Source organism: Astatotilapia calliptera, chromosome 15, assembly GCF_900246225.1.
Source record: "Astatotilapia calliptera chromosome 15, fAstCal1.2, whole genome shotgun sequence".
Lineage (NCBI taxonomy): Eukaryota > Metazoa > Chordata > Actinopteri > Cichliformes > Cichlidae > Astatotilapia > Astatotilapia calliptera.
The window spans coordinates 24,912,722-24,929,719 of record NC_039316.1 but is presented as its reverse complement, the minus strand read 5'-3'; the positions used below and the strand labels follow the sequence as shown (position 1 = coordinate 24,929,719).

The 16,998-nt window shown below is 42.6% G+C and overlaps 1 protein-coding gene across 2 annotated transcripts; it reads left to right on the top strand.

The window, feature by feature from the left end:
* Positions 1-3,582: 3,582 nt before the first annotated feature.
* txlnba (taxilin beta a) lies at positions 3,583-16,217 on the top strand. 2 transcript variants are annotated; one of them, XM_026142722.1, is made up of 11 exons: positions 3,583-3,716; positions 9,577-9,805; positions 9,905-9,986; positions 10,668-10,753; positions 10,861-11,031; positions 11,301-11,495; positions 11,761-11,880; positions 12,637-12,711; positions 13,294-13,386; positions 13,718-13,813; positions 14,636-16,217. In XM_026142722.1, exons 2-11 carry the CDS (start codon positions 9,593-9,595, stop codon positions 15,887-15,889), a joined length of 2,385 nt encoding a protein of 794 aa, XP_025998507.1. In that variant the 5' UTR covers positions 3,583-3,716; positions 9,577-9,592; the 3' UTR covers positions 15,890-16,217. The 2 variants fall into 2 exon arrangements, with proteins under 2 accessions (XP_025998507.1, XP_025998506.1); XM_026142721.1 differs by lacking the exon at positions 12,637-12,711 and adding an exon at positions 12,513-12,587.
* Positions 16,218-16,998: the final 781 nt, after the last annotated feature.

Below are 16,998 nucleotides of genomic sequence, written 5' to 3'. Positions count from 1 at the left end.
GTTGCTTTAACCCCAAGTGAAGCGCGCGGACGAGGATACATAAAGCCCTGATAAGCGGAGCACAGATTAAGCGAGTCACCATGGAGACGGAGGGAAAGAAGGCGCGGTCAATGTATTTCACAGCGCTTGAGGCCGAAATGCTGATGGCAGCATATGCCGATAACATGCAAATTCCGCGGAAAAAAGTAACACAGCGACAGCTGCAAAAGAAAGTGAGCATGCATGGCAAAACATAGCCGACAGAGTCAATGCGTGAGTGTTAATTTAAACATTGATCTAGGGATTTCCACCCATTTAACACGTTATTTTATCATATGTTATTTTATTTGTTATTTTATACATTTTATTTTGTGACGTGATGTGAGCGCAGGTGCAACCCAACAGGCCCCAAACGTGCCTGGCAGCAAGTACAAATGAAATATAAAAATATAGTCCAAACAGGTAAGGTGTAATTGTATTATGAGCCATAGTGCTTGGTCTGTTTGTCCGATGTAAATCAATTGCAGTTAGAGGTTACATTAATTTTCTGTCTGTAAGCACTTATTGAAATTATCTGAGCACATTACAAGTACATATTTGCTTACTCTGTATGCTCAAATGTGACCCGTTATAGCCAACAGAAAAAAAGCGGAGGCCCGAAAAACAGGTGGGGGTCCTCCTCCACCACCACTCACAGAGGCTGAGCAGTTGGCCCTCAGCCAAAACAGTGGGCGCCCTGTGGCCGAAGGCATCTCTGCGGGGACATCCTCTGAGTCAATAACCCCGCAAGACACAAGTGCCTACATAGGGGGTAAATTCAAAATAATACATGATGTGCATACATCCTTTCTTCACAGTCACCTTCGCAGTGCTACTCATTCATTTGATAAACTCTTTACCATAATGGATTATTTTGTAGTGAAGTTATTGTCCTACTGATTTTGCCTTCCCTCAGTCTTGGTTGTCTTTGAGAGCATAATGACAATGAAGTGTAAGGTGATTGGTATGTTTGTTAATTGCCATTTGGTCCCTTGTAAGTTATAAGTGACCTGTATGAACCTCATATTCTATCAGTTGATGGTGATGGTGTACTGCATCTGGTGCAGCCTCCTGTTGAGCCAGACCAACATGCAGTTGTGAGTAATACTCCACAGATTATATGAGTTTACAGTAGAACAGCAATGTTGTCTATTTCTTTACTACAGGAAAATAATGAAGAAACATTGACAGCTGTTACAGAGGAGGAAGCAACAGAGACACTTTATGAGGTTTACATCTTTTAATACTTTGTGTACAGGAAATACAGGCGACCAATAAAGCCAGTTGAACAAAAAATCTGTTTATTCTTCTTTCAACATGTTGAGGTGATGGGTCAAAAGAAATGATTGTGACATATGGTGTCTCTGACTGCGCTTCCATCTTGTATGTCCGTGGGAGGGTCAGGATGTTCATGGTTTGGATCACTGCTGATGTTTGGTTCAGAAGGACAGTGTTCTCCTCTAATTGTGGCAATGTTGTGAAGAATCACACATGCCACAATAATGTCACATGCCCTTTCTGGGGTGACCCTGAGTCTTTGCAGGCACTGGAACCGGGCCTTAAGCATTCCGATAGTCATTTCAATTCTGGCTCTTGTCCTGCAATTAGCCAGATTATATCGCTGCTGTGGGCCCGGTTCAGGGTCAGGGGTAAGCAAATAGGGTAAACATGGATACCCCCTATCACCAAGCAAGTAGCCAGTGAACTCTCCTAAGACAGAAGGGTACACTTCAGTTCAAATGTCCCTGAAGCAATTGGTCTTTATATATTTTAAAGTATTCTCAACTCACCATGTCCAAATTTTGTGCTCAGTGTACATTCACGGAATATTTGTGAGTCATGAACAGAGCCTGGCCACTTGGCTTCCACATTTGTGATAATGTTGGCAGCATCACATATGATCTTCACAGTGCAGAGAACACAAATTAGCATCCATTACTATAATGAAATAATTTGTTAGTTTGAAATGCTACAGGGAACTATGTACCTGTACATTAATGCTGTGGAAAGACTTCCTGTTCACATAGTCTCCTTCATTTACTAAAGGAGCAATGATTGGAATGTGAGTGCCATCTATACAGCCAATCACGCCTGGGAACCCTGAAAATAAATGTAAAATTTAAGTAGTAGTTCAAGTATCACCACATCATACATTAAGTTTTGGTCATCCTGATACCTGCAATTTTGTGGCATCCCTCTTTGATAAATCTTGTGGGTCTATGACCGGGGAACACCACAAACGAGTACAGGAGACGTTTCAGTGCAACTGTAACATTCCTGACTGCCCGACAGACGGTAGCCTTGGAAACGTGCTCAGCGTAACCAATATTATACAGAAAGCTCCCGTTTGCAAGAAACCGAAGTGCAATACAAATAATATGTACAGAACTGAGAGAATGTCCGCGATGTGTCACATGCGTAATATATGGCCTGAGGATGTTATCCAAATAAATTATAGATTGTGCTGAACAACGGTAACGTTCGCACAGAAAATCATCAGGAAATGATAAAATGTCCAAACGCGCTCTGATCACTCTCTCCCGGCGGAGAGCTCTGCGGAGAATTTGGGCTTCACGATCTACTGGCTCTTCAAGGAAGTGGCACGCCATGTCCGACACTTCCTACTGTCAGGTTTCCGACAAAGGGGCGGAGACAGTCAGGGTTAGTTGTAGTAAACCTGCTAGGGGGCAGGTTAGCTTCACGGAGTGTGTCGTCATAGTGACTCACTCAGGCTGCAGCTGAACTCGCTTTGTGAAACCGAAAACCCAGAGTTTTCGTTAACTCAGGGTATACTTACTCAGTTTTTCCACTAAACCGGCTTCCTGAAACAGGGCCCTGGACTTGGACTGGTGTTGTAAATAAACTGTGTTTGGAGACGTCAACCTGCTCTGCACTTGAGTCCCTGCTATTAGTCGTGACAATGGAACCTTCTGCCTGACTGCAGAAGTTCAAACAGTATCGAACGCTGCACTGAGGTCTAGCAGGACAAACACAGAGATGAGTCCACTGTCAGAGGCCATAAGAAGATCATTTGTAACCTTCACTAAAGCTGTTTCTGTGCTGTGATGAGCTCTGAAACCTGACTGAAACTATTAGAATAAGATAATCTGTTAGGTGTTTGACAACTACTCTTTCAAGAAGTTTTGAGATTAAAGGAAGGTTGGAGATTAGAAACACCAAGACATACTCATTCATAGTCTCCAGTAGCAGTGTTTTGTGTGTGTGATTGTATTGAATTGTCTTCCGCTGTTGTAGTTGAAATGTCCTAAACACCACTTGTTACTGTGCTGATTGTGTTAAAGACTGTGAGTCTGAGTCTGATGATTCCTTTGACCCAACGTCATCATTACTGTTAGTTTCTTTTCTAATCCGTTTCAAATTCACTTCCGCTTTTTTTTTTTAACACATTTAGCCTAAAAACTTTTAAGACCCAGGTTTTTAGGTGACCTGTGAATATTGGTGATGAAGTTATTTCTAAAATCACAAAAGACTCTCGGGAACCCACCCACCCCCATCAGAATGTGTCCCCTTATCCACAGTCGCAGCACACTCTGGTGCAGTCACCGGCGTGTCCCTGAGCTGATCCTCTCATGTTATTTTGGGGGTCAGCTGTCCCGTGAACAGGACCCTCCTCCTCCTCCCGTTCTTCTTCCGTCTGTTGCTGTCTCTTCTTCACCTCCTTCACTCTGCTGATCCTGGTAAGACTTTTTCATTCCTCCCTTCCTCAGAAATCTTACTTACTTGTGTTCACCGTTCTTACTGCTGCATTTGGGTACACTTCCACAAGTGGACTACTTTGTGGAACAAACTGGAAATGTATTTTTCCTCCTGTTTCAGGCATAAATGGGGCCTGATGGTCATTTTTAAAGATGAAAAATTTTTATTGCTGCTATGTTTTCATTTTAATAAATAACTTTAAAGTACAACATGGAAAAGACATGAAGAGCTTTGTAATGGCAGCCATGACACAATAAAGGGCTGTGTCACTGTCAGCGTGTCTATATTCAGCCCTTCAGCACTTTCATACACAGCATGACTGGAATGTAAAAAATACCTGCATTTGAAGAAAGCAGTGTCTTATTCTTTAAGGATCATTTTGATAATTCAGTACAGTGAAAAATGTGATATATGTGATCATTTTAAAGGTGCCTTGTGCCTCCTTTTACTTCAGTTTAGTTGGTGGACTGTTCACTTTGTCACATGTAAACAATTACTAATGTTTTGGCCTTGCTTGTGCTGTTTTTGGTTGTCTACATCTTTCTGCAGTTACCTGGTTTTTCCAAAGGTTTTCTGTTTGGCTGTTCTGGCTCATTCTGACAGTAATGTCTTTCTTTTAGTTTTGTAAATGGATCATTTTATTTTGGAGGCATAAAGTGAGGTCAGGTGTAGGATCATTTGTCCAAAACTAAGAATGTCCTTAAAAAACACAAACAAGAAACAAGCGTAACATTGGTATTTTAAGATTTAGCTGATAATCAAGAACAAAGAATGCAGTTATTCAAAGTCCAGATTATGTTCATGTGGTTTTTCCATCATCCAGCTTGAGCACAGTCATCAAGTAAAAACATTACCATGAGCAGTTTATTTAGTCGTGGTCAACAGTTTGTAATTCAGGGGGAGGGGCTGTGATTGGTTGTGTAATATAGAGGGGAGGAGCTTAGTGTATTTTTGCAGTGGGGCGGCAAAACAGTGGAAACATGAAGCAGACACACAAAACAAACAAACAAAAAAACAAGTTTATAATAATGTTTAGCCTTAAAATCTGTGACTGTATGCCTGGAACCATATTTGGATGCTCTCAGAATAGATGAGACTACAACAGCTGTAGCCTGCAGTGTGTGTGTGACTGTGTGTGTGGATGGGGGGGAGGGCAGAGTTGGCTATCTCACTGTGATGGCTAATTTTAACTTGACAGATATAATAACGGTGGCAGCCGTCATGTTGCAACAGAGCTATGTGGACACACACACAGAGGAAGAGGCGGTGAGCTCGATGACGCCTGATGGGAAAATAAAAGTAATGTTGGTCGCTGATTAAAGGTTCCTTCCCCTCACTATACATGGCAGTTTTATTAGTTTCAAAGACATCAACAAACCTACCGTGAAGTCACCGGTCAATTTATTGATTAGACAAACTGTAAATCTTTGCATTTTATAGATTCTGGGTTTTAATATGTTGGGTTTTTTCATGGAACCATATTCACATTGTCAGTTTTTTTTTCCCAAATCATTTTCTGGACACATTTTAGAGATAAAAGTGAATGGATGATTTAAAATTAAAGAAATGTAATGAAACACAACACAACCTTATAACTTATAGACTCCTGGTTCTTGGTTCCAAGAAAGACTTTTGGAGTCTGAGCTTGTTTCCTTTAATAGATGTACTTTGTCTTTTGACTTGTACCCAAAACTGAAGCTTACCGGAGACCGGAGACAGTACAAGACATGGATGTATCTTCCTGGTCAGAAAAAAGAAGCCAGTGCAGATGTGCTTAAAGTGAGATTGGATATAGCTGTGGTTGCAAAAACACTTTCGGTCTACAGTAGACTGTTCAGAAAAGGCTTTTTGATTTGATCTCTGCAAACATTTTCCTTCTGAGTCTAGTATAAAGTAGTTGTGACGCTGCTGTGATCTGTCACAGCTATCAGTGAGCTAAATTTAAAGTGACAGCTGCCAGATACTTTACATTGGATTAGCATGTGCTAAACAATGGAAAGCATGTTTGCAGTTGGTGTGAGCTGTTTATGAGCTGTATAGTTGTTAAAGGTTTTCAGTAGATTTTTCAAACTCACTGTCCAAACTTAAACTTGTACATTTTTAAAGAATAGAACCACAGAGTAATCCTTCTGTTACACTTGAATCAGAACATACCTCCCAATTGCTAGAAACAATTGCTAGACCATCTGATTTTGTCATATAGTTCAATTAAATATTAAAGGGTACAGTGGGGCAAAAAAGTATTTAGTCAGCCACCGATTGTGCAAGTTCCCCCACCTAAAATGATGACAGAGGTCAGTAATTTGCACCAGAGGTTCACTTCAACTGTGAGAGACAGAATGTGAAAAAAAAAAAATCCATGAATCCACATGGTAGGATTTGTAAAGAATTTATTCGTAAATCAGGGTGGAAAATAAGTATTTGGTCAATAACAAAAATACAACTCAATGCTTTGTAACATAACCTTTGTTGGCAATAACAGAGGTCAAACGTTTACTATACGTCTTTACCAGGTTTGCACACACAGTAGCTGGTATTTTGGCCCATTCCTCCATGCAGATCTTCTCGAGAGCAGTGATGTTTTGGGGCTGTCGCCGAGCAACACGGACTTTCAACTCCCACCACAGATTTTCTATGGGGTTGAGGTCTGGAGACTGGCTAGGCCACTCCAGGACTTTCAAATGCTTCTTACGGAGCCACTCCTTTGTTGCCCGGGCGGTGTGTTGTGGATCATTGTCATGTTGGAAGACCCAGCCTCGTTTCATCTTCAAAGTTCTCACTGATGGAAGGAGGTTTTGGCTCAAAATCTCACGATACATGGCCCCATTCATTCTGTCCTTAACACAGATCAGTCGTCCTGTCCCCTTGGCAGAAAAACAGCCCCATAGCATGATGTTTCCACCCCCATGCTTCACAGTAGGTATGGTGTTCTTGGGATGCAACTCAGTATTCTTCTTCCTCCAAACACGACGAGTTGAGTTTATACCAAAAAGTTCTACTTTGGTTTCATCTGACCACATGACATTCTCCCAATCCTCTGCTGTATCATCCATGTGCTCTTTGGCAAACTTCAGACGGGCCTGGACCTGCACCGGCTTCAGCAGCGGAACACGTCTGGCACTGCGGGATTTGATTCCCTGCCGTTGTAGTGTGTTACTGATGGTGACCTTTGTTACTTTGGTCCCAGCTCTCTGCAGGTCATTCACCAGGTCCCCCCGTGTGGTTCTGGGATCTTTGCTCACCGTTCTCATGATCATTTTGACCCCACGGGATGAGATCTTGCGTGGAGCCCCAGATCGAGGGAGATTATCAGTGGTCTTGTATGTCTTCCATTTTCTGATGATTGCTCCCACAGTTGATTTTTTCACACCAAGCTGCTTGCCTATTGTAGATTCACTCTTCCCAGTCTGGTGCAGGTCTACAATACTTTTCCTGGTGTCCTTCGAAAGCTCTTTGGTCTTGGCCATGGCAGGGTTTGGAGTCTGACTGTTTGAGGCTGTGGACAGGTGTCTTTTATACAGATGATGAGTTCAAACAGGTGCCATTCATACAGGTAACGAGTGGGGGACAGAAAAGCTTCTTACAGAGGACGTTACAGGTCTGTGAGAGCCAGAGATTTTCCTTGTTTGAGGTGACCAAATACTTATTTTCCACCCTAATTTACGAATAAATTCTTTACACTATTTACACAATTCTTGGACACTAATTCCCCCACCTCTCCCCCCTCCATAGAGCCATCACCACCTTCAAACTGTTCACCTACAACACCCCCCTCCTCACCCCACACAAAAGAGGATTTCACACCACCTCCTCCCACCACAACTCTTCATATTCATGAAGCAGATGTGAGGAAGCAGTTTAAGAACCTGAATGCTCGGAAAGCTCCCGGCCCAGACGGTGTGTCTCCTGCCACCCTCAGACACTGTGCAAACGAGCTGGCCCCAGTGTTTTCTGGCATTTTCAACTCCTCACTGCAGGCATGTCATGTGCCTGCCTGCTTCAAGTCCTCCACCATAATCCCTGTCCCCAAGAAACCTAGGATCACTGGACTAAATGACTACAGACCCATGGCTCTGACATCTGTGGTCATGAAGTCTTTTGAGCGCCTAGTTCTCTCCCATCTCAAGACCCTCACGGCCCCCCTCCTGGACCCCCTGCAGTTTGCATATAGAGCCAACAGGTCTGTAGACGACGCCATCAACATGGCCCTACACTTCATCCTGCAGCATCTGGACTCCCCAGGAACCTATGCCAGGATCCTGTTTGTGGACCTCAGCTCTGCCTTCAACACCATCCTTCCAGACCATCTCCGAGGCAAGCTTTCCCAGATGAATGTGCCTGATCCCATCTGCCGGTGGATCACTGACTTCCTGACGGACAGGAAGCAGCACGTGAGGCTGGGAAAGAATGTCTCGGACTCCCGGACCATCAGCACCGGCTCCCCTCAGGGCTGTGTTCTTTCTCCTCTGCTCTTCTCCCTGTACACCAACTGCTGCACCTCCTCCCACCAGTCTGTCAAGCTAATCAAGTTTGCAGATGACACCACCGTTATTGGGCTCATCTCGGACGGGGATGAGTCTGCCTACAGGAGGGAGGTTGAACGTCTGGTGTCCTGGTGCAGCCACAACAACCTGGTGCTGAATGCCCAGAAGACAGTGGAGATTATTGTGGACTTCAGGAAGCACACAGCCCCACTCCCCCCCATCATCCTGACTGACACCCCCATCACCTCTGTGGACTCATTCCGCTTCTTGGGTACCACCATCACCCAGGACCTGAAGTGGGAGCCCACCATCACCTCCGTCATCAAGAAAGCCCAGCGGAGGATGTACTTCCTGAGGCAGCTGAAGAAATTCAACCTGCCAACACGGACGATGATGCAATTCTACACTGCAATCATCGAGTCCATCCTCACCTCCTCCATCACCGTGTGGTACGCTGGAGCCACTATCAGGGACAAACAGAGACTGCAGCGTGTTGTGCGCTCTGCTGAGAAGGTGATTGGCTGCAGACTCCCATCTCTGCAGGACCTGTACACCTCCAGGACATTGCGGCGTGCAGCTCGGATCTCAGCTGACCCTTCTCACCCTGGACACAGTCTGTTTGACCTGCTCCCCTCAGGCAGGAGGCTCCGGTCCATTCGCACCAGAACCTCTCGCCATAAGAACAGTTTCTTCCCCTCTGCTGTTGGACACATGAACAATAACCATATGGCTGTTCCCACCACTAACACATGACCCTACGCTGTGTCACTGCATCATTCCATGTTTGGCACTGATCACCACCTGCACTTATGTATATATCTTTCTACGTAGCACTCTTAATTCTTATTCTCATGTATATATCTCATGTATAGCTCATGCACATATCTTTCTACGTAGCACTTTTAATTCTTATCCCTACTTTTATTTTTTCATGTCTATTTAAGTGCTATTTATGACACTATGTTTGCACTGAAGCACCGCAGCAATTTCCTAATGTTGTAAACCTGCTCAACATTTGGCAATAAACCCCTTTCTGATTCTGATTCTGATTCTACAAATCCTACCATGTGAATTCATGGATTTTTTTTTCACATTCTGTCTCTCACAGTTGAAGTGTACCTCTGGTGCAAATTACTGACCTCTGTCATCATTTTAGGTGGGGGAACTTGCACAATCGGTGGCTGACTAAATACTTTTTTGCCCGACTGTATATGAATAGAGTGAAATCAAAGTTTTTTTACATGCTGCAGTTTGAATGAGTGACGTCCAACAGTTAAGTTTTACTTCGTCTTGTTAGGTTCTCTGTAAATCTCTGTATCTGCCTGCTGTAAAAAAATAAAAAATCCATGTGCATTAGTTCCAGAAAACTGACAATGGAGACGTCGGTGGAAGCAGCTGAGGTGTTGGTGCCTCCCACATCTGTCAAGGCATCTTCACTGGAGCCTGAGAGCAGTGAGGGCGAGACGGCAGGTGTGGCTTGCTCCGCCTCCTCTCCTGACAATCCGGACTCTGTGGAGCAGTTCAGTCGACGGCTGGATGACATCATTCACATGTATAGCTCCGCAGCCGGCGTCCTCGACAAACAGGTTTTAAAAGTTAACAACACCTGCTCCTTGATGTCTGGCTGCTGGTGATGTGTGCCGAACAAATGTAAAAAGCAATGTTTTATACTGTTTTGGATGTAGAGTGGGGTGGAGGCAGAGGTGGAAAAGGTGAAGGAGGAGGCAAAAGATGACATCACAAGCACCATGGACACAGATGACACAGGTGAGGCAGCCAGAGAGCAGGATGGTTTTATTCCTTTACCCAGTTCCCAATAAATACTGCAACCATCCAACCATCAGTCAACCCCACAAAAACCCAAATGAATCTGAAATGTATCTGCATGTGGACTTTAGTAAAGTAAAGTTTTAATGCTGAAGTTTTGTTTCTGATTCAACAAATTTTTGGTGCTTTTGAGCTGATCGCGCTGACAGGTGTCAGATAGTCTTATTAGCCCCAAAATAGAAACAATTTTTAACCAATGCACCTTAAAAGAACTGAACTCTAAAATGAAACTTATGTTGTCTATTGTTGCAATATTATCGTGTTCATACTGAGGATGAACTGCATTTACTTATTTATTATTTACTCTAGTAGCTCTTAGCCTAGTTTATATGCAAGTTACTTGAGCTTTTATCTTCTTTTTTATCTTGCACTTTTAATACTTCTTTTTTTATTTAGCTTATAGCGCCTTTGATGTGAGCAGCAACAACTTTTCTTTAGAAAAATAAAATTTAAAAAGCCAGAAACATGAGAGGGTGAACCATCTCATTATTAATACAAAGTATAATTAATAAAAACAACCAAAGCGAAATTGTTTTTGTCATAGCAAATGAAAGCTTAAATAATGAATACTATATCCTGTGTGTATTATCAAAATGCTAGAAACTGTATCTCTCTCTGCAGAGGCCTCTCTCATCATGCAGGCCCTGAACGAACTCTCTTCTCCAGAGGAGAAACTGGAAGCTCTGGTCAGGAAGTATGCTGAACTGGTAAGGAAGCAGCTGAAGTTTTTAGTGTTGCTTGCTGGAAGTATTTATACTGTTTCTGGCACTGGGTCTTTAAAATTCATAGCAAGTACCTCTCCTTGTGTTCGCAGGCGGCCTTGCGGCGCTGCGATGTGCAGAGGTTGAGTGCTCTGCAGCAGAAGTTGTCCGTCGTGCTGGAGGAGCGGCAGCAGCTGCAGGCCGAGTATCGCAGCAGCATCGCAGCTCGCAGCAAACTGGAGAGTCTGTGCAGAGAGCAGCAGTCATTCTACAATGTTCTGAGGGTGTGGAGGATGTTTGCATTTACTTTGGCACAGCAGGAGAAGCTATTGAGACATAATTTTTAATCCACTTTCACGATAAGCACAAACCGTATAAAAACACAATTTAAACATCTCAGTGTTTTGTAGTTAGTTAGATGGTGGTTATTATCTGGAAGAACTGATTCACTTGTACAGGAAGAAGGAAAGTTGAAGCCTGACAGAACTCTGTTTCTTTCACCTTCCTCTTCTTCCATTCACTTCTCCCCGACTGCCACCGCTACCTCCTCCAGGAGGAGACTCTGCAGCGCTGCAAGGAGGACGAGGAGAAGAGAACAGAGATCACCACCCACTTCCAGAGCATGCTGGGTGAGATCCAGAGCCAGATTGAGCTGCACAGCGCACGAAATGAGAAGCTGTGCGGTGAAAATGTCAATCTGACCGACAAGTTGGAGAACCTCATGACCCAGTGTGAACGGAGGGAGGAGGTGAGAGGTCACAGGTCAACATTACACATTAAAATGTATTTTCAGATATCTTTGAATAAAAAACAAAACTTTAGAGTTACTTCAGATGAGTTTTTTCTTTTTGATTCATTGGTAAATTGATCCATTGATCCACCCATCCATTCTCTTTAGCTTATCCAATTGAGGGTCGCAGGGGGGCTGGAGCCTTTACCCAGATTTCATAGGATGAAATGCTTGAGAAAATGATATGAATGTAAATTCTTTCCTGTTCTCCTCCGTCCTGCAGAGTTTGGAGAAGATCAACAAGCATCGTGACCTGCAGCAGAAACTGATTGAAGCCAAACTGCAGCAGGCCAACGCTCTGCTGACCGAAGCTGAGGAGAAACACAAAAGAGAGAAGGAATACGTGAGTGTGCCATTGCTTCCATTGTAACCAGTGAAGAAATAAAGGATACGCCTTTGTCCCAGCATTCTGAGAATTCACCCAGAGCTCTCCAGATATCACTTATGTCAGTTTATCTACATGTAAACAAACTTTGGCATGTCAATTCTAAAAGGTCATATCAATGAATATCATTAATGGTATTATATGTCTGTTTTTAAAATTCCATTTAAACATATTTAATGTGACTTCGGCACAGCAGTCTTATTGCAACATATTCTCATCTCCGTGTGTCAGCTGCTCCAGTTTGGTCAGATGTTTCCTTTTACATAAGCGATGCACTGACACTGGCAAAATTATCCACCAAGACTTTAATGATCTCATTTTTCTCAAGGTTCTGGGAAAACTAGTGTTTTGAAATAAATGTTTTTTTTGGGTTTTTTTTACCAGTAACCCTACAAGCTGGAAAGTAATGAGTTGGGTGTCACAGACCCATCTCACTAATGCAATAACCACGACACTTTGTGCATAAAGGCTTTGACGGTCAGGGGATGAGAACGGGCTGCTTGCTGTTAGCTTGATAATCAAGATGAATTTTCTCTAAATCTGTTTTGAAGGCCATGCAGATTAACTGTATACTGTCTCTGTCACCTTAGTTGCTTAGGGAGGCTATTGACAAAACAAAGAAATGCTTCGCTATGAAGGAGCAGGAGCTGGCCATGAAGAAGAAGGTAAAGAAACGTCTTTAACGTCTGGCTCTGTCTGTTCTCTTCTAACCAGTTACTGGTTCAGGCTGCTGAATGGAAACTGCAGGCTCAGACACTCAGAGAGCAGGGGACTGTCATGCAGGCGCAGGTGAATATTCACTGACTGAGGCTGAGTCAGGCAGATTACCGCAGGTGTCACACAAGACCACAATGAGCTGAATGCACTTATTTTGTGCATGACGGCTTAAAACGTCTCCACACTGTGAGGAATAATATCAAAAAGCTCCTGTTCTCTTTATTAATTATATAAAACAAAAATAATTATTGAATAAGCTATCTGGAAAAGCTGAATTTATTAAAATGCATTTGAAAAAAAAAACACTTTTACAGAGAAATGCATATATGTAAGTCTCATTAACATCTTTCCGTCTAGTGCAAATATACTTAGAGTATACTTTGAATACTGCATCTTACTTGAATGTGGAGATTTAGTCTGGGCCTCAAAAATCAATACATAGGAAAAAATGACTGCAGTTAAGTTTAATTTGTTCTAAATTTGTCTAACCAAGATCTGTTTGAGGTTTTTTTGGAGGTTTTCTTGCAGGAGCAGTGAATAAAGCTTGATTTTAGTTTGTCGTCATATTATTTGAATAGAAATTATGAGGGATCTGCTAATATAAACGTATCTGTCCTATGACTCTGACTTATCAGCCTTCTCCTCTAACCACAGCTGACCCTGTATGGTGAGAAGTTTGATGAGTTCCAGGCAACTCTGGCCAAAAGCAATGAAATCTACGTCCGCTTCAAAAAGGAGATGGAAAATGTGAGTTTTGACCTGTGTGTGTGTGTGTGTGTGTGTGTGTGTGTGTGTGTGTGTGTGTGTGTGTGTGTGTGTGTGTGTGTGTGTGTGTGTGTGTGTGTGTGTAGGGTAAATGGGGACAGTTACTCTCATCTTTTATGTCGGACACAATAAGTGCAGAAATTAATTTGTGACGATTAAAGAAAACCCCTCTTACCAGAATTTTTGCGTGTGTGTGAGATGTAAATGGATGGTTGTTGCTCTAGCACGTTTTCTTGACTTTGGATGGATCTGACACAAGTCTGATTCGTAGATTTTATTTTATTTCGTGGTTGTTGTTGTTTTGTTTTTTTAGATGTCAGACAAGATGAAGAAAGTGGAGAAAGAGTCCAATCTGTGGAAGACGAGGTTTGAGAACTGCAACAAGGCTTTGACTGATATGATTGAAGAGGTAAATGTTTACGATGCACTACCTGGAGAATTTAATCACAATTGGAGAGAGACACCTACAGGCCTTGGTTAATCCTTTTTGAATCCATGTGGTGCCAGTGCCTTATCGATAAAAACACGATTGTTCAAATTTGTACAAATTTTTTGGCCCCAGCACAGGACCGAATAATTGCTGGATTCATGTATAGTATTTCCTTAGATTCCGTTACTCTTTTTTTTACACAGTGGCCAATGAGTAGACACTCCTCCAATTTATTAGCTAATTCCTAAGCTGTCAGATTTAGTGCCACAGTAGAGGTGCCTGCAAATCCATGAATTAAATTCCATTTTATTTATACAGCATCAAATCACAACAACAGTCGCCTCAAGATGCTTTATATTTTAAGGTAGACCCTACAATAATGCATACAGAGGAAAACCCTGAATCTGGTTAGATACCACATTTCTAAGATTTTCAGGGCAGAGTACAATGACCTCAATTTTATCTGAATTTAGAAGCAGAAAGTTGGAGATCATGAAATAATCCCATCTATAAATGTAAATATTTAGAGAAGTGTTTTCATGGGTCCAACATATTAGCTGATAAAAAAAGATAGATACAATCAAACTGACTGATCCAACACACAAGCTAATCCATTTTCCAATTGGTCCTGGTACAAATGGGGTCTTGGGCCATGTTGCACCAGTGACCTAATTTAGATGATGACAGCAAAGCATCACCAAACCAAAGATCCTTAGCGATTCATAAATACCCTACTCAAACAGCATCGTCTTTTTATGGTGTCATCTTGTCTAATTTTCTTCATCCCTTCTTGTTCTTCAGAGAACAGAGAAAGGTAGAGAGTACGATCTGTTCGTCCTGAAGATTCAGAAGCTGGAGAAGCTTTGTCGTGCCCTCCAGGATGAAAGGAAAGTGCTCTATGACAAAATCAAGGATGTTCGCTACTCTAATGCCAACCTTCAAACAAAGGTCTTTGGCATCTCCAACCTCAATAACAAGCCTGAGGGTGCTGACGAATCTGCCCTACTGACCCCTGATGAGATGCAGGAAATCGAGGAGGAGGACCCGGTTCTGACAGAGGGCATGTCCCGCCTGAAGGAAGAGCAGACCAAGCTGCAAGAGTTTGCTGCCTCCCTGTTGACGACAACTGTTGACACTGAGGAAGAGGAAAATAATGAGTTAGACCTTGAAGAAGATCTAGTTTCATCTGCATTTTTCCATTTCAAAGCAAAACCTCAAGTCAAAGAGGGTCTGGATTCAGTCCCTGGGCAGGTGGAAGATGTAAAGTCAAAAGCATCAGATTCAGAGCTGCCACAGCCAGTGAAGGTGGAGGAGGTTCTAGATCAGGTTGTGCCTGCTGCAGAAGCCACAACCACTCAGAAGACAACTTTAGAAACAGCATTAGATCCAAATACAGAGGCGATAAAGGTTCAGACACAAGTTGAGGCTGAAGAGGCGCACCAAGCGGAGCCAGACGCAGAGATCCAGCATACAGTCGCACCTGTTCCAAAACCAGAACCAGAACGAGCCAAAGCTGAAATAGGAATGGAGGCAATGAAGGCTGAGGTCCTGGAGGAGACCGGTGAGATTACACCAGGGGCACCAGTGAAAGATGAGAAAGACCAGCAGCAGTCCATTGAAGCTACATCAGCATCAGACCCTGAGAAAGCCAAGTTTGATCCAGAAACAGACGCAATAAAGGCTGAGATCCAGGAGGAGTCCAGTGAGGGCAAACTACAAGTGGCTCCGCAAAATGATAAGGATCAGCAACAGCCATCTGAGTCTCTACTAACACTAGAGACTGAGAAAACTAGGGCCTCTCCAGCAATGGATGCAGAAGAAATGAAGGCCGAGCTCAAGGAGGAGATCAGTGAGGTCAAGCCAATGGTGCTTCTACAAGACGAGAAGGATCAGCAGCAGATAGCCGAACACGTTCAGGCACCAGAAGCAGTCTTAAAACCCTCAGAGTCAGCCTCATCTTCTGTGAACACTAAATCAGCTCCATCCTCTGACGCAGACCCCAAGAAGCAGGTCCTGAAGAAAAAGAAGAAGAAAAGTAGCAAGAATGCCAGCTAAAGTTACAGTGTGTAGGTGTGTGTGTGCTGTTATTTGGTGTTAATATGAACTTTTGCAATTAATTCATTTAAATGGTAGTATCACTGTTATTCAGTCTCACCAAACATCAACAAATGTATTTTACAGTTTGTTAGAATGAAGATTTAATTAGGCCTGACATGTTGACCCATGGGTCTTCATGAGTGGAATATTTTCTGGTAACTAACTGCAATGAAAAGCTAAAAGGAAAGTATAGCCGCTGGCTGGAGGACAGTAAAGAGTATTTCTCTCCTAAACAAACAGTACTGTGTGCTAAAATGACTCGAATAATAAAAATGATAATCTGACATTTCTCTGGTCTCATTTACTTTCATTTACTTATGAAAGTCTTTATCCTTTTAAAGCTTCGATATCAGCTGCCATATCTTGTTCTATAGCCACATCTTATGGGTCTGTAAATCTATGGTACATGTGAGAAGGCATTTTGTCCATTATTTGGCCACTGCATTGTTAGTATTTAAATTTCCATCTAGGAGAATTGCCTTTTTCTTTTCTTTTTTTTCTTTTCTGCTTCATACTGAGTATTTTTTCTTCATTTTTCTTAAAATATACACCTTTGTTTGTTGAGATTTATGGGTGGTGGAGGGTCATAAGTGGATTTGAACTCAAATAAAGGGCACGTTTCGTCTCATTGACAATGATCCCCACAGGGTATGTCAATAGACTGGGGCAGGAGGCATCGACTTTATAACCAAAAACCAAGTTATTGCAGAAGTTGTTGCAGAATTATACCTTCTAACGTTTGCTTTACAAAAAAACTGGAGCTTTTCCCAAATCTCACCAAAGAGCATCTGGAAATGAACATAAAATAAAAACCTGAATAATAACGTCAAAAATTAAGGGACCCCAGTGTGATGCAGAATCCATCTTATGGGTGAAAACCCCTAATCCTGGTCAGGTGCACACTAAAAAATTACACTACATAGGTACCACTGTGTGATGATGTGATATTAAGAGGTCCTTACAAAGCATGACTGCCTTGTAAGGACTGTTTGAAGTGCTGTTTGAAACGGGAAACAAACTGCTCACTACTGTGTCAAAGTGTGGTTTGTTTGGACCCAGCCATCCAC